General features: G+C 45.4%; 1 protein-coding gene across 1 annotated transcript in view; it reads right to left on the bottom strand.

The window, feature by feature from the left end:
• Positions 1-13345, bottom strand: part of LOC139273939 (centromere protein J-like) — a 216393-nt gene that overhangs the window by 180788 nt on the left and 22260 nt on the right. Inside the window, exon 3 of the mRNA XM_070891010.1 lies at positions 6568-6667. Coding sequence (XP_070747111.1) covers positions 6568-6667 — 100 coding nt within the window. The remainder of the gene's footprint in view (positions 1-6567; positions 6668-13345) is intronic.

Raw genomic sequence — 13345 nt, forward strand, 5'->3', positions numbered from 1 at the left:
CCATTTTCGGTGCTAAATTCAGCACCCGCACGATATTAGCGCCTTAAAAAACCTTCAACGAATTTCCAGCCCATAAACTTTTTTCTTACTTTTCCTACTATTTTATATAAAGAAAATAGTTCACCAACTCTATGCTGATTAATATATTCTTGTTAACTTTTGCATATATCTTTGGTCTTTTATATATTCACCAACTATGTAAATCTGTTTAACAGATTCGGTCAGTCACTATTTGACCCACCTCTCTTTACAGACTCCCGATAAAACTTTTGAAAAGGTCCTGGCTAATAAATATCCCCCAGAGAATTTGTGAAATTTGAATAACTATCTCTTACATTCAAGAGAGAGAGAGCTTACATTATATAGCATCTTTACGACCTCAGGAGGTTCCAAAGCACTTTGAAGTACTTTTGAAGTGTAGTCACTGTTGTACTGTAGGAAATGCAGCATCCAATTTGCAAGGTCCCACAAACGGCAATCAAATAATGACCAGATAATCGTTTTTAGTGGTGTTGGTTGAGGGATAGATATTGGCCAGAACTCCCCTGCTCTTCTTTGAATAGTCCCATGCAAGCTTTTACATCTACTCGAGAGGGCAGACACCAGGCGCATATCTGAACTAATCACACATCAGAGGTGATTTGCAACTTCCAGCCGCCTGTTTCTCAGCTGACAAAAGAGCTGCCAGCAGCTGAAACCCAGAGAGGTACTGTAGTGAGACTGAAGGCCCGCCTGATGCAATTTTCTGCACCAGCACACAAATTAGTATCCCGTGTTACTTAGATTAGCCAGGAACAATAAATGAAGTTCCTTTCCACCAGAACTCCCATGCCGCAGTATTGTTTTCAGAGGGCAGAGAACACTGCCATCAGAAGCATCTACTTCAAACAGGTTGGTGCCTCATTTATATATTACTTTGGCAGAGTAGATGCTGCATGGCATTTCCAGCCATTTATGTGCTGGATATAAATCACTCCCATGTGAAATGGACATCTAAAGTTGCTTTGCGTTGATAAGAATGCAGAGGGTCATGGAGAAGACACAGTAATGTTAGGGTAAATGTATTTTGCCATTTCTTAACTACATAAGAGCATAAGAAATAGGAACAGGAGTAGGCCATACAGCCCCTCGAGCCTGCTCCGCCATTCAATAAGATCACGCCTGATCCAATCATGGACTCAGCTCCACTTTCCTGCCCGCTCCCCATAACCCCTTTATCCCCTTATCGTTTAAGAAACTGTCTATTTCTGTCTTAAATTTATTCAATGTCCCAGCTTCCACAGCTCTCTGAGGCAGCGAATTCCACAGATTTACAACCCTCAGAAGAAATTTCTCCTCATCTCAGTTTTAAATGGACGGCCCCTTATTCTAAGATCATGTCCTCTAGTTCTAGTCTCCCCCATCAGTGGAAACATTCTCTCTATATCCACCTTGTCAAGCCCCCTCATAGTCTTATACATTTCGATAAGATCACCTCTCTTCTTCTGAATTCCAATGAGTAGAGGCCCAATCTACTCAGCCTTTCCTCATAAGTCAACCCCCTCATCTCCGGAATCAACTTAGTGAACTTCTCTGAACTGCCTCCAAAGCAAGTATATCCTTTCGTAAATATGAAAACCAAAACTTCATGCAGTATTCCAGGTGTGGCCTCACCAATATCCTGCATAGCTGTAGCAAGACTTCCCTGCTTTTATACTCCATCCCCTTTGCAATAAAGGCGAAGATTCCATTGGCCTTCTTGATCACTTGCTGTACCTGCATACTATCCTTTTGTGTTTCATGCACAAGTACCCCCAGGTCCTGCTGCACTGCAGCACTTTGCAATCTTTCGCCATTTAAATACCTATAATAACTTGCTCTTTGATTTTTTTTCTGCCAAAGTGCATGAGCTCCAACATTATACTCCATCTGCCAAATTTTTGCCCACTCACTTAGCCTGTCTATGTCCTTTTGCAGATTTTTTATGTCCTCCTCACACATTGCTTTTCCTCCCATCTTTGTATAGTCAGTAAACTTGGCTATGTTACACTCAGTCTCTTCTTCCAAATCGTTAAGATAGATTGTAAATAGTTGGGGTCCCAGTACTGATTCCTGCGGTATCCCACTAGTTACTGGTTGCCAACCAGAGAATAAACCATTTATCCCTACTCTCTGTTTTCTGTTAGTTAGCCAATCCTCTATCCATGATAGTATATTACCCCCAACCCAGTGAACTTTTATCGTGTGCAGTAACCTTTTATGTGGCACCTTGGCAAATGCCTTCTGGAAGTCCAAATACACCACATCCACTGGTTCCCCTTTATCCACGCTGTTCGTTACATCCTCAAAGAATTCCAGCAAATTTGTCAAACATGACTTCCCCTTCATAAATCCATGCTGACTCTGCCTGACCGAATTTTGCTTTTCCAAATGTCCTGCTACTGCTTCTTTAATAATGGACTCCAACATTTTCCCAACCATAGATGTTAGACTAACTGGTCTATAGTTTCCTGCTTTTTGTCTGCCTCCTTTTTTAAATAGGGGCATTACATTTGCAGTTTTCCAATCTGCTGGGACCTCTCCAGAATCCAGGGAATTTTGGTAAGTTACAACCAATGCATCCACAATCCTTGCCGCTACTTCTCTTAAGACCCTAGGATGCAAGCCATCAGGTCCAGGGATTTATCTGCCTTTAGTCCCATTATCTTACTGAGTACCACCTTCTTTGTGATTGTGATTGTGTTAAGTTCCTCCCCCCCTATAGCCCCTTGACTATCCACTGTTGGGATATTGTTAGTGTCCTCTACCGTAAAGACTGATTGAACAAATATTTGTTCAGAGTTTCTGCCATTTCCATGTTCCCCATTACGAATTCCCTGGTCTCGTCCTCTAAGGGACCAACATTTACTTTAACCACTCTTTTCCTTTTTATATACCGGTACCTATAGAAACTCTTGTTATCTGTTTTTATATTTTGTGCTAGTTTACTTTCATAGTCTCTCTTCCCTTTCTTAATCGTTTTTTTAGTCATTCTTTGTTGGCTTTTAAAACTTCCCAGTCTTTTGTCCTCCCACTAGTTTTGGCCACTTTGTATGCCTTTGTTTTTAATTGGATACCGTCCTTTATTTCTTTAGTTAGTCACGGATGGCTCTCTTTTCTCTTACATCCTTTCCTCCTCGCTGAAATATATTTTTCTTGAGAGTTATGAAATATCTCCTTAAATGTACACCACTGTTCATCAACCATCCTACACTTTAATCTATTTTCCCAGTCCATTTTAGCCAACTCTGCCCTCATACCTTCATAGTCTCCTTTATTTAAGCTTAGTACATCGGTTAGAGATCCATCGTTCTCACCCTCCATCTGAATTTGAAATTCAATCATGCTATGATCACTCATTCCAAGGGGATCCTTTACTAGGAGATTGTTTATTAATCCTGTCTCATTACACAGGACCAGATCTAAGATAGCCTGCCCCCGGTTGGTTCTTATGCACTCTATGAACACCTCCTCAAGGCTACCCAGACCAATTTGATTTGTCCAATCAATATGGAGATTAAAATCACCCATGATTATTGCTGTTCCCTTTTTACAAGCCCCCACTATTTCCTGGTTTATACTCCGACCAACAGAGTTGCTACTGTTAGGGAGCCTATAGACTATGCCCACCAGTGACCTTTCCCCCTTATTATTCCTTATATCCACCCAAACTGTTTCAACATCCTGATCATTTGAGCCTATATCGTTTCTCACTATTGCAGTGATTCCATCCTTAATCAATTGAACTACCCCATCTCCTTTTCCTTTCTGTCTATCCTTTCAGATTGTCACGTACCCCTGAATATTTAATTCCCAACTGATTTTGTTTCACTGACACTTTGCTTCTCATGAGTCTTTATACCAATTGTTGCAATGAATCCTTTTTTGCTCCAACACCATTACTGGTACTGTGTTTTCCCAATTAAATCCCTCTATCTGAAGAGGGACATCAGTGGAGGAATGCCAGGTAGGTCAGGCTCCATGAGAGTTACCCCACAATGATACTGATATCCACATCTACAAGCTGATGATGAACATACCTTGCTTTTGCAGATGGTGAGTACACACAATCATTACCGCTCCAATCATTTTGCAAGGCACCATTAAGATATGTGAATGCCCAACTAACCATACTGTTAGATGCTTCCTTGGGAACACCCCAATCACAATGTGCCATGCTTTCAGGGTATCTCTTGGGGAAAAAAGGCAGGCCACAGTGATCAGCAGTCACTGTACCATGATTGGGTCCCACCTTCTTACAGGCATGTTGCAATACTGAACTATGGTGATGGTGCCCTGCAATGGTGCAAGAGGGCAATTCTTTCCTTAAGCACTTCATGCAGCCATTGAACAGACGGAATTGTGCATTTGATGTCCTTACCATTCATTATTGCCTGTTAATTTTTAGTCCCTTCTGCCTTCAGCCTTGGTAAAGATTGCAAATGGGTTGAGATGCCTTCTGAACCTTTTAAAAGTCTTTCAAAAATTGTTCTCGTATATTCTGACAGTCCTCTTTAAATTGTCCTCTTTAAGTGTCACTTGTACTCAATTTTCCACTCCCATCACTAGTGTGCTCCCTCCAACTGTCCATATCTAGACCTGAAGTTATGCAAATGAGCTAACTGTGCAAAATTAGGTGCAAACAGCATAATTTCTTTTGCGCGGACTAAAACCTGCGAATAACCATTTACCTCTAAATTATGCCAATTGTGAAAAATGTTAACTATGGGCAATAGCATAAAACAGGGAAAAAGAGGATCGATCGCTCATTATACACCTTGCATGATAGGCAATTAGGTAGAGTGTATAATAGGTGACTGATCTGATATCACCTGAAGAATGAGAGGTGATTTCATTGAAACATACAAAATTCTTACAGGGCTTGACAGGGTAGATGCAGGGAGGATGTTTCCCCTGGCTGGGGAGGCTAGAACCAGGGGTCACAGTCTCAGAATAAGGGGTCGGCCATTTAGGACTGAGATGCGGAGAAACTTCTTCACAGAGGGTGGTGAATCTTTGGAATTCACTACCCCAAAGGGCTGTGGGGGCTCAGTCATTGAGTATATTCAAAACAGAAATGATAGATTTTGGATATTAAGGGAATCAAGGGATATGCGGATAGTGCAAGAAAGTGGAGTTGAGGTATAAGATCAGCCTTGATCTCATTGAATGGAAGAGCAAGCTTGAGGGGCTGAATGGTCTACTCTTGCTGAAAGGTAAAATTATCTCATAGGCTATTAATACTTCAGATCATGATGACATGCTGAGTCACATCAAGCTGAGTGAAATCCTGAAAACAAGGATGTTTGAATTCACTGATCACATTACTATTAGGTCTTCTTGCATTGCGAAACATGCAACACAATGAATTTCTTCATTAACAATATTCAGCTGGTGATTCAGTTCTCTTTCTTTCTTGAATTAACAAGTTAAATTGCTTGTAAAATGCAACTGTGTTCTGACAAGGGTTTCAGTCTTTTAGACGCTGATATATTTTCAGCATTTTCTGTCTTTACTTTAAAAATGTTACAGAATTTAATTTAAAGCTATCAACTTTTACTGCTGTGGTGTTCATAGAGCAGTTGGTCCATACTAAAATCACTGCCCTGCACATCAGGAGATCCATAGTAATACCCATTTCACTTTTTTTTTAAACTAAGTATAGGCCACTTATTCTAGATTTTATCTTTTATTCTCCCTGATATTTATGGGGAGGCGGGGATGAAACCATTTTACGTTCAGGAAACCCGGAAGAACGCTCTTCCCTCACATCCTGCCAAATTTAACGGTACGACCTGATTACCATTTTTTTTCTTAGTTTCCTGGCCACAGCCAGCCACATTACCAGGCTGGCTGGCTGTCAGGTGGGTAGGCCTTCGACACCAGGCTGCAGCTGGGGAGCAGAAAGGAGGGAGGGAGGGAGGGATTAGGGCACGAGGTGGGGGGGAGGGGTGCAGTTCGGAGGCCGAAAGCCGGAGATTGGAGGAGTAGAAGATTGGAGGCCGGGCGGAGGAACCAAAAAGTCCAGCAAGAGATCGGAAAGGCTGGATCAGTGGAGGATTGTGGCTCGGAGGGACATCATGCCTTGGAGAAGGGGTCCGATCATGAGGAGAAGGGGGTCCATTCGTGGAAGTGGGGTGCTGGGGGCATACATTCCTGCTTCTCCTGGCCCACAAGCAGTGCTGGAAAGGCACTTACCTGCTGGATCCAGCGGCTCTTGCCTCCCTTTAACTGCCGGGTTTCTTGAGGCTTGGGAAACCTGGACAGCCAGCTTAAAATTTAAAATTGAGGTAAAATCTGAGTCACTTAGCCTCATTAAAATATTTAAATGAGCGCCCTCTCCAGGGAGCAGTCCCGCTCCTCCACTGTCCCACCTCCATTAAAACTGGAGATTTTTAACATTTTAACATCCCACCAGACCCAAACCCACCCATTTTGGGGGATTAAAATTTCCCTCATTAATACTGATTCCAGTAGATGTCTCCTTTTAGTCGTTAAAATGTTAACAAAATGCAATGAAGCTTTGGCAATGAAAAATAACTTTTATACCTGGGGATCCTGTTGAAATAATTCTGAATCCACTTTAAGTAGTTCTTCAACAAAATCTTCAAACGTCTTTTGCTTTTCACCAATTCCAGGCCTGATGGGTCTAAGAGAAACAGTAACTAGGGTTAGATTTATTGCAACATATTCTTTATTTTAAAATTCCATGTGGGAAATTGCTGCTAATTTCCCATTAGCCAAAAATCTGCAATACAATAGGATTTAAGTGTGAGGTTAGTGTTATTGCAAGGACATCTTCAAAATATGCTATGTAACAACATTTTAAATAGAAAACACAATCAATATCAATATTTCGAGGATAAAACCTGAAACATGAAGAAACAGATGAACAGAAAAGATCCAAGCTCCTATGGTCATTTACAGAGGCCTGACCATTCCCTAGTGCTAGTCCACCTCCCAGTAGGGCCTAACCCCTGGAAGCCAGGAAGGAACGTCAACTTCTGTTGCATGCCAAATAGGCTGACAAAGGGACTTACCTTGGGTCCTATGCCTCTGCAGTCTGCTCCTCCCTGATAAAAGATTTGCAAGTGCTGGATTTTCGGCCTTCTGCCGCCCCTGTTAGCGTCCCAGAGGGACAGCAATGGCGGTGGTAAGCACTTCCGGGCGGGCGGCCAGATTCCAGCACACCACCGGGCCTTTCGGTGTCGGTTTCAACGGGGTGTAGAGCAGTACCGCCCAGAAGAGGCGAGCTGGTGTGCAACGACCCTGATTGCAACACCAGCTTGATTTTTAGCTGCCGCCCGATTCGCAACGCTCAGTAGAGCGCCATGCTGGGATTGCCTGTGAAATCGGATGGTCTGAGCTGTAGTGGCTGCAGTGAGGTAAGTAATGTCAACCTCAACTAAGTGTGATTGTTTTTTTTTGCGATTTATGTTGTGGTGGCATGAGTTATTTATTGGATTATTATCAGGTTTCCCCCCCTCCCCCAAGGCTCTCTTACAGTGCTCCAAGGCCGGCTGTTTAGCTCGGAATTTTTAGTTGCTCATCCGGCCTAGCGCCCTAAGTGGGCCCAGCTGATGAAGTTTGCTGACTGAGGCGCAAACTGTTCCTGCGTGCAAACTGTACTGCCCCAAAACGAGCAGAACCGAAAATCCAGCTCATAGAGAGGTTCAAGGCACAGGCTCTACAATCCATTTTTCTCAAAAGGGGCACTTGCCAGCAGTCCAAGGTGAAACTGCAGCGAAGAGCAGGAAACGCTTACTCTTGGCTCATTAACCTGGTCGCCCTTAAATCCTGAGGAAATGTAAAAAAGGGCAGAAAACTTGCTGTTACAAGTCTTTGCCCCTATTTTCTGTGCTTTGCACTGGGGAAATAAATGACCCCGGGCACAAAGCACAGGAAACTCAATATCAACTTCAACAATATTTCAGAATCTCAAAACACTGTACTTGCAGTCACATTTTATTAATGTAGTTCAATATGCGAAAGACAAAAGGAACTGGGTGGTTTTCTGGCACAAAATGTTGGCACTCCAACATACTATGACAATGTATGGTAGAATATCAGTTCATGACACAAATCCTCCACATGGGGGATGTCACCCATACTATCAAGCGGAGCTTTTGGGTGGAGGTGATGAGGTAAGAATCTGTCACACCAGGCATTCCTAACGATCAGCTCAATAGCTACGCATGCTCCCAAAGCGTCTTCAAACATGACCTGATTTTCATAGCAGCTGCTGCAATTAAATGGTGCTTTATAGTGGCTGCTTTTATATTCCTAAGCCACATAAACTAAATTTTAAATATTGATCTGGCTGAGCGAGGTTCTCTACCCCTTTGATGGTCAGCAGCTGGCAAGGCGAGTTGGTGAATGGACATGATTAGACATGGCACAATATATGAATGTGTGCAACATTTTCTCCAAAACCTAGCTGCTGTGCGCAATGAAATGTAATTATCTCACTGGGATAATTGCTTAATTATCTCAAGCAATGTTCCCTCTAACTTTTTTAGAGGTCGTGGGCCCATTCAAAAATCCGCGCTTGTGCAGTTTTAGCATTTCCCTGTCTGCACTCGTCCTGCATGAGAAACTTGAACACAACAGGAAGGAGACAACCAGCACAGGAAGTGGTCCTGCCACTCTACAAACTCTCACCCTTATGGAAAAGTCTACCACGGACATAATGGGAAGATGCACAGAAGTCAGCATCAGAGATAGCAAAGCTGGAGGCCTTGTATTACAGCAGAGCTTGTTGTCATCATCCCTTCCTCTTCTCTTTCTTCAGAACTCTTTCAGCCATGCACTCACTAACCTCCTGAATCTGGTCTAGCATTGTACTGCCAAAGATTTAGCACGAGCTTGCTATTGAAACAATATCCTACCTCTTGTCTCTCTCCACCAAGGTCTATCAGGAGACTCGGATACAACTGCCAGACAGACCGATAATAAAAACCTTGATGGCGATGTGCTATCACTCGTGCTTAGCATGTCAAGCAACAGCACACAAATCAGTATCCCATGTTACTTAGATAGTGAGTTTGACAGGACTGGATTGGACGAGTCATGCAAGCACACGAGCAGGAGCAGGTGGCAAGGAAGGTCAGAGGAAGAGCTTACTAGAGGGCCAGCTCATGTCCTAACTCTACTGAAGAAGGCAGAGAAGTAGAGTTCAAGAGCCCAAATTGTGTTTCTTTGAATGGATGATTACTTTGCAATATCAATTGCTGAAAGCATTGGACTGCCTGCCAGGGAGCTTCCAGTGACATTTGGATAGTATGGTAGAATCCGCTATCCGCTTGTGTGGAGTTCTCATGCATTGTATCGACACTCTGCATTCAATCTTGAAACATGTGATCACCCTGATGGCGGCTGCAGCTGAAACCCTCTCCACCACCTCACAGCAGTCTATGGCACCCCAGTAACAGCGCCTCTTGGGAATGGTCATACTGGAGTCATGCATGCTTTGAGTTGAACCAACTTCTCTGCCTCGGACAGGCTGGGAGAGCAGATGGATAGGGGCTTCACTGTGATCAGTGACCTCCTAGAGTCTGCTCTCCAATAGATCAGTACAGATGGTGAGCTGCAGCCTGGTACCAAGAGCAGGTATGTAATAGGAATTGAAAATGATGACAACACTGCTGTTCTTTTCAGTAAGCTGTGGCTGAACAGCTCTGGTCGCAGTTAACTGGTGGCCCATTTCCACCTCCTCGCCATCCTCCATGTCATTGATGTGCTCTCCCTTATCATGCTCTAGGTCCTCCTTCAATGTTGACTCCATGTGCTATCCTCTTTGCTGAGCAAAGTTGTGCAATGTACTACATACAGTGATCACATGGGACGCATCTCTGGGCTGTGTTGGAGGAAGCTACCAGACTGGTCCAGCATCTGAATCATTGAGGGGCATATTAACCCCCAAAAACATATGGGTTTGGGTCGGGTGGGATGTAAAAATGTTTTAAATCTCAAACCCGAACCCAACCCACCTCAAATACACCCACTTCTAGTTTTAATGGAGGCAGGACGGGGGCGGGGGCAACCAGTTGGCTCCCAGGAGGCTGGTTGCTCATTTAAATATTCTAATGAGGCTGTGTACCTCAAATTCTCTCTCCACTTCAGATTTAACCCTGGCCAGTCGGATTTCCCGGGCCTCCGGAAAGCCGGCAGCTAAAGGGAGGTGAGGACTGCTGAGTGGAAGAGCCAAGTGCTTTTTTAGCACTACTTGTTGGCAGGAGTAGCAAGAGTGCTTCCCCCCAATCCACCAAGCTAACTTACATCCCCTCCCCCCACCCACCCCCAGGATCAGACACCCATCCTTAAGGTGATCGGACCTTAAGCCAGTGATCCGATCTCGACCCCCCCAGCCCTCCGAGCCATGATGTCCCCTCAAGCCACAATCTCCCAGCGACCCGGTCTTTCCAATCCCCCACTCGTGGTCTTTCCAATACCTTCCTCCTCTGCGCTCCAAAGATGTGGCCTGAGATCTCCCCCTGACTCTTCTGATCTCCCCTTGTCCCCGACCCTTCCGATCTCCCCTGACACCAGGCTCCGATCTCCAGACTTTCCAGGTCGGTCGGAAGGGGGTGGGTCGGAAGAGGGGAGGGGTCGGGTCAGAAGGGAGTGTTGGGTCGGGTCGGAAGGGGAGGAGTCAGGTCAGAAGGGGAGGAGTCGGGTCAGAAGGCAGGGGCTGTCGGGTCAGAAGGGGGGGTGGCCAGGATAGCCTTAGTTTTCAAGCAGCTAGCCTTTGACTTGCTGTGCAGAGGAAAAAAAATAGGGGATTGATGACTGATGTAATATAAAAGAATCAAAGCAGCTGCCAGGAAAGCTGGCGCGGACCTGCATGATGCACTGGGTCATCACACACCATTTGCACATTACAAGAGTGGTACCCATTGTGTTTCATAAAGATGGTCATGTTGTGCAAAGGAGCTCACTGGACAATGTGGGTGCAGTAAATAATGCCCTGGTCCTGGGGGAATCCTGCAATCTGTGAACCCCAGCGCTCTAAACTACTGCTTCTGAATGTCCATGGAAAATCAGGAATCTTTCTGCTCTAGCAAACAAGGCATCAGTCACCCATTTAATACAAGCATGTACTGCAGATTGGCTGATGATGTTGCCATCTCCTGGGACAGCCTGGAAACCGGAGGTAAAGTAGCTAAGGACCAGAGTGACTGTCACTCCAACAGGCATTATTGTGCTCACTGTAGCATCAGGTCTCCTTGCAGGATGCTTCCCTAAAAAAGTGAATCTTCCTGATACATTGTTCCTCAGAGAACTGCAGGTATGTTAAAGAAAGGAAAAGCCACAAGTAGCAATGAGATAATGAACAAATTGTATAATGACCAAATGATCTGTTTTAGTGATGTTAGTTGAGGGACACATATTGGCCTCGACTCCCCTGCTAGTGCCATGGGATCTTTTACATTCACCCAAGAGGAAAGACGGAGCCTCGTTTGAAAAACAATACCTCCTCCACTGCTACACTCTCTCAGCACTGAACTGAAGTATCAGCCTGGATTTATGTGCTCAAGTCTGTGGAGTGGGACTTGAACCCACAACCTCTGACTCAGAGGCGAGAGTGCAACCACTGAGCCAAGGTTGGCATTGTTTTGGCATATTTAGGGGGAGAAATTGGGCTCCTTTGCGCCTCTTGTTAGTGCCTCTGGGGGAGCGATAACGGGGCGCCACCAGCTCAGCAACCGGATGCTGCGAGAGTACCGACACCTGCGAACTTGCCTTGCAGGTTAGCGGTGGTAGTAAACCCTAACGCTACAATCTCCTGCACCCCGGAGATCATGACATCATCCGGTGGGCAGTACCCTGATACCGCCCCGGATGCGAACTTCGGTTCCGCCCCCTGCAGCATCACCGGGCGTCAACACCGACAGCTGCAGGAGGCGCTGTAAGGTCGGCCGGACAGGTAGGGAGCGGTATTTAAAGTGATCGCCAGTGAGGTAGATGAAAAACCTTTTATGAACCCTGTGCAATTTTTTGACCTTTTCTTCCACCGCTATTGATCAGCCCTGCACTCTGCTTGGGGCTGATCGTCGCGGATCCTGCAGAGCCTGAAGCAATGGCCATTCCCTTTTAAGAGAGGGAAGGAGCCTCCGATCCCGGCAGCACTGCACTGGACATTGTGCAGCGCTCTGCCGCTACCGCCCCTCTTGCCTGGTTTAGCCCTCCAAGGGAAGTGGTAGCACATGAGTTAGAGCTCCTCTTCTCTCCTGGAGCGCTAATCAAGAAGTTTGCATCTGCTAGAATTGGTTAGCATCTGGCGATCCTTTTGTGCTCCTGCAAAAGTTATCACCTCGCAATTTCTAGCCATATCTCTGTTAGGAGAGACAGGGCTAGAAATTTGTTATAGCCATGAAATGGGCAGTGGTTAAACAAAAAATAGTTAAGTAGCACCAATTGAAAATTGTCTAGGGTGCACACAAAATTCGTGCTCACTCCCCATTAAAATGATTGCAGTCATGATTCTTGTCGAAAAACCCAAGCTCATTGGCATTACATTGAAAAGATGGATCAATATCGGGGGCAGTCTAAATGCAAGTAATGATTGACACAGGCTTTTTTCACTGCTTAAAGGGGAGGGTTCACTGATGATATTGTAGCATCTCATTCTCAGCATTGTTGGGTGTACAGCCGCCTCAACAACCCTAAGAAGAAGGACAAGGAGAAGGAGCACTTATTTACATATCATGATGGCTGATCACTGACCCAGGGAGAGAGCCCGGCCGAAGGTTTTCCGATTAAGCTTTGGAGGCATTGGTTTTAGCAGTGGCGAGAAGGCGGGCGGTCCTATACCCACCAACTGGCAGGAGACCCGCATCACAAGTCTGTCGGACGATGTGGAGGGAAGTGGTCCCCAGAATCCGCACACAGTGCAGGAAGATGTTAAACGTGATCAGGGTGAGTGAAGGTTTCAACAAATGCTGCATACCACCATCTGTCAACATCATCATCATCGCAGGCGGTCCCTCGCATCGAGGATGACTTGCTTCCACGCCAAAAAAGGATGAGTTCACAGGTGTTTCAATGAGGGACCTGATATTCGAGGTCCCGAACTGCATTTGAAGGGTGGAAGATGCCTGTGCGTGGATTTTTTTAACGTGTGGTGGCCGTTGCACACCAGCCACCACACGGGCTTCACAGAGCTAGGTCTTGGTTCAGTGGCAAGGATTAACCAAGATGACTGGAGACCAGCTCTGCTGCATGGACCGAGTGCGCACACATATCGCAGTGAGGGCTGGCCCATTCTGTCCCTGGGCCCTCGCCTCTTCTGGGTCCCAAACTCACGCCTCTCCTGGGCCCTGATCAC

The sequence above is a fragment of the Pristiophorus japonicus genome, chromosome 9 (genome assembly GCF_044704955.1).
Source record: "Pristiophorus japonicus isolate sPriJap1 chromosome 9, sPriJap1.hap1, whole genome shotgun sequence".
NCBI classification, from domain to species: Eukaryota; Metazoa; Chordata; class Chondrichthyes; family Pristiophoridae; genus Pristiophorus; species Pristiophorus japonicus.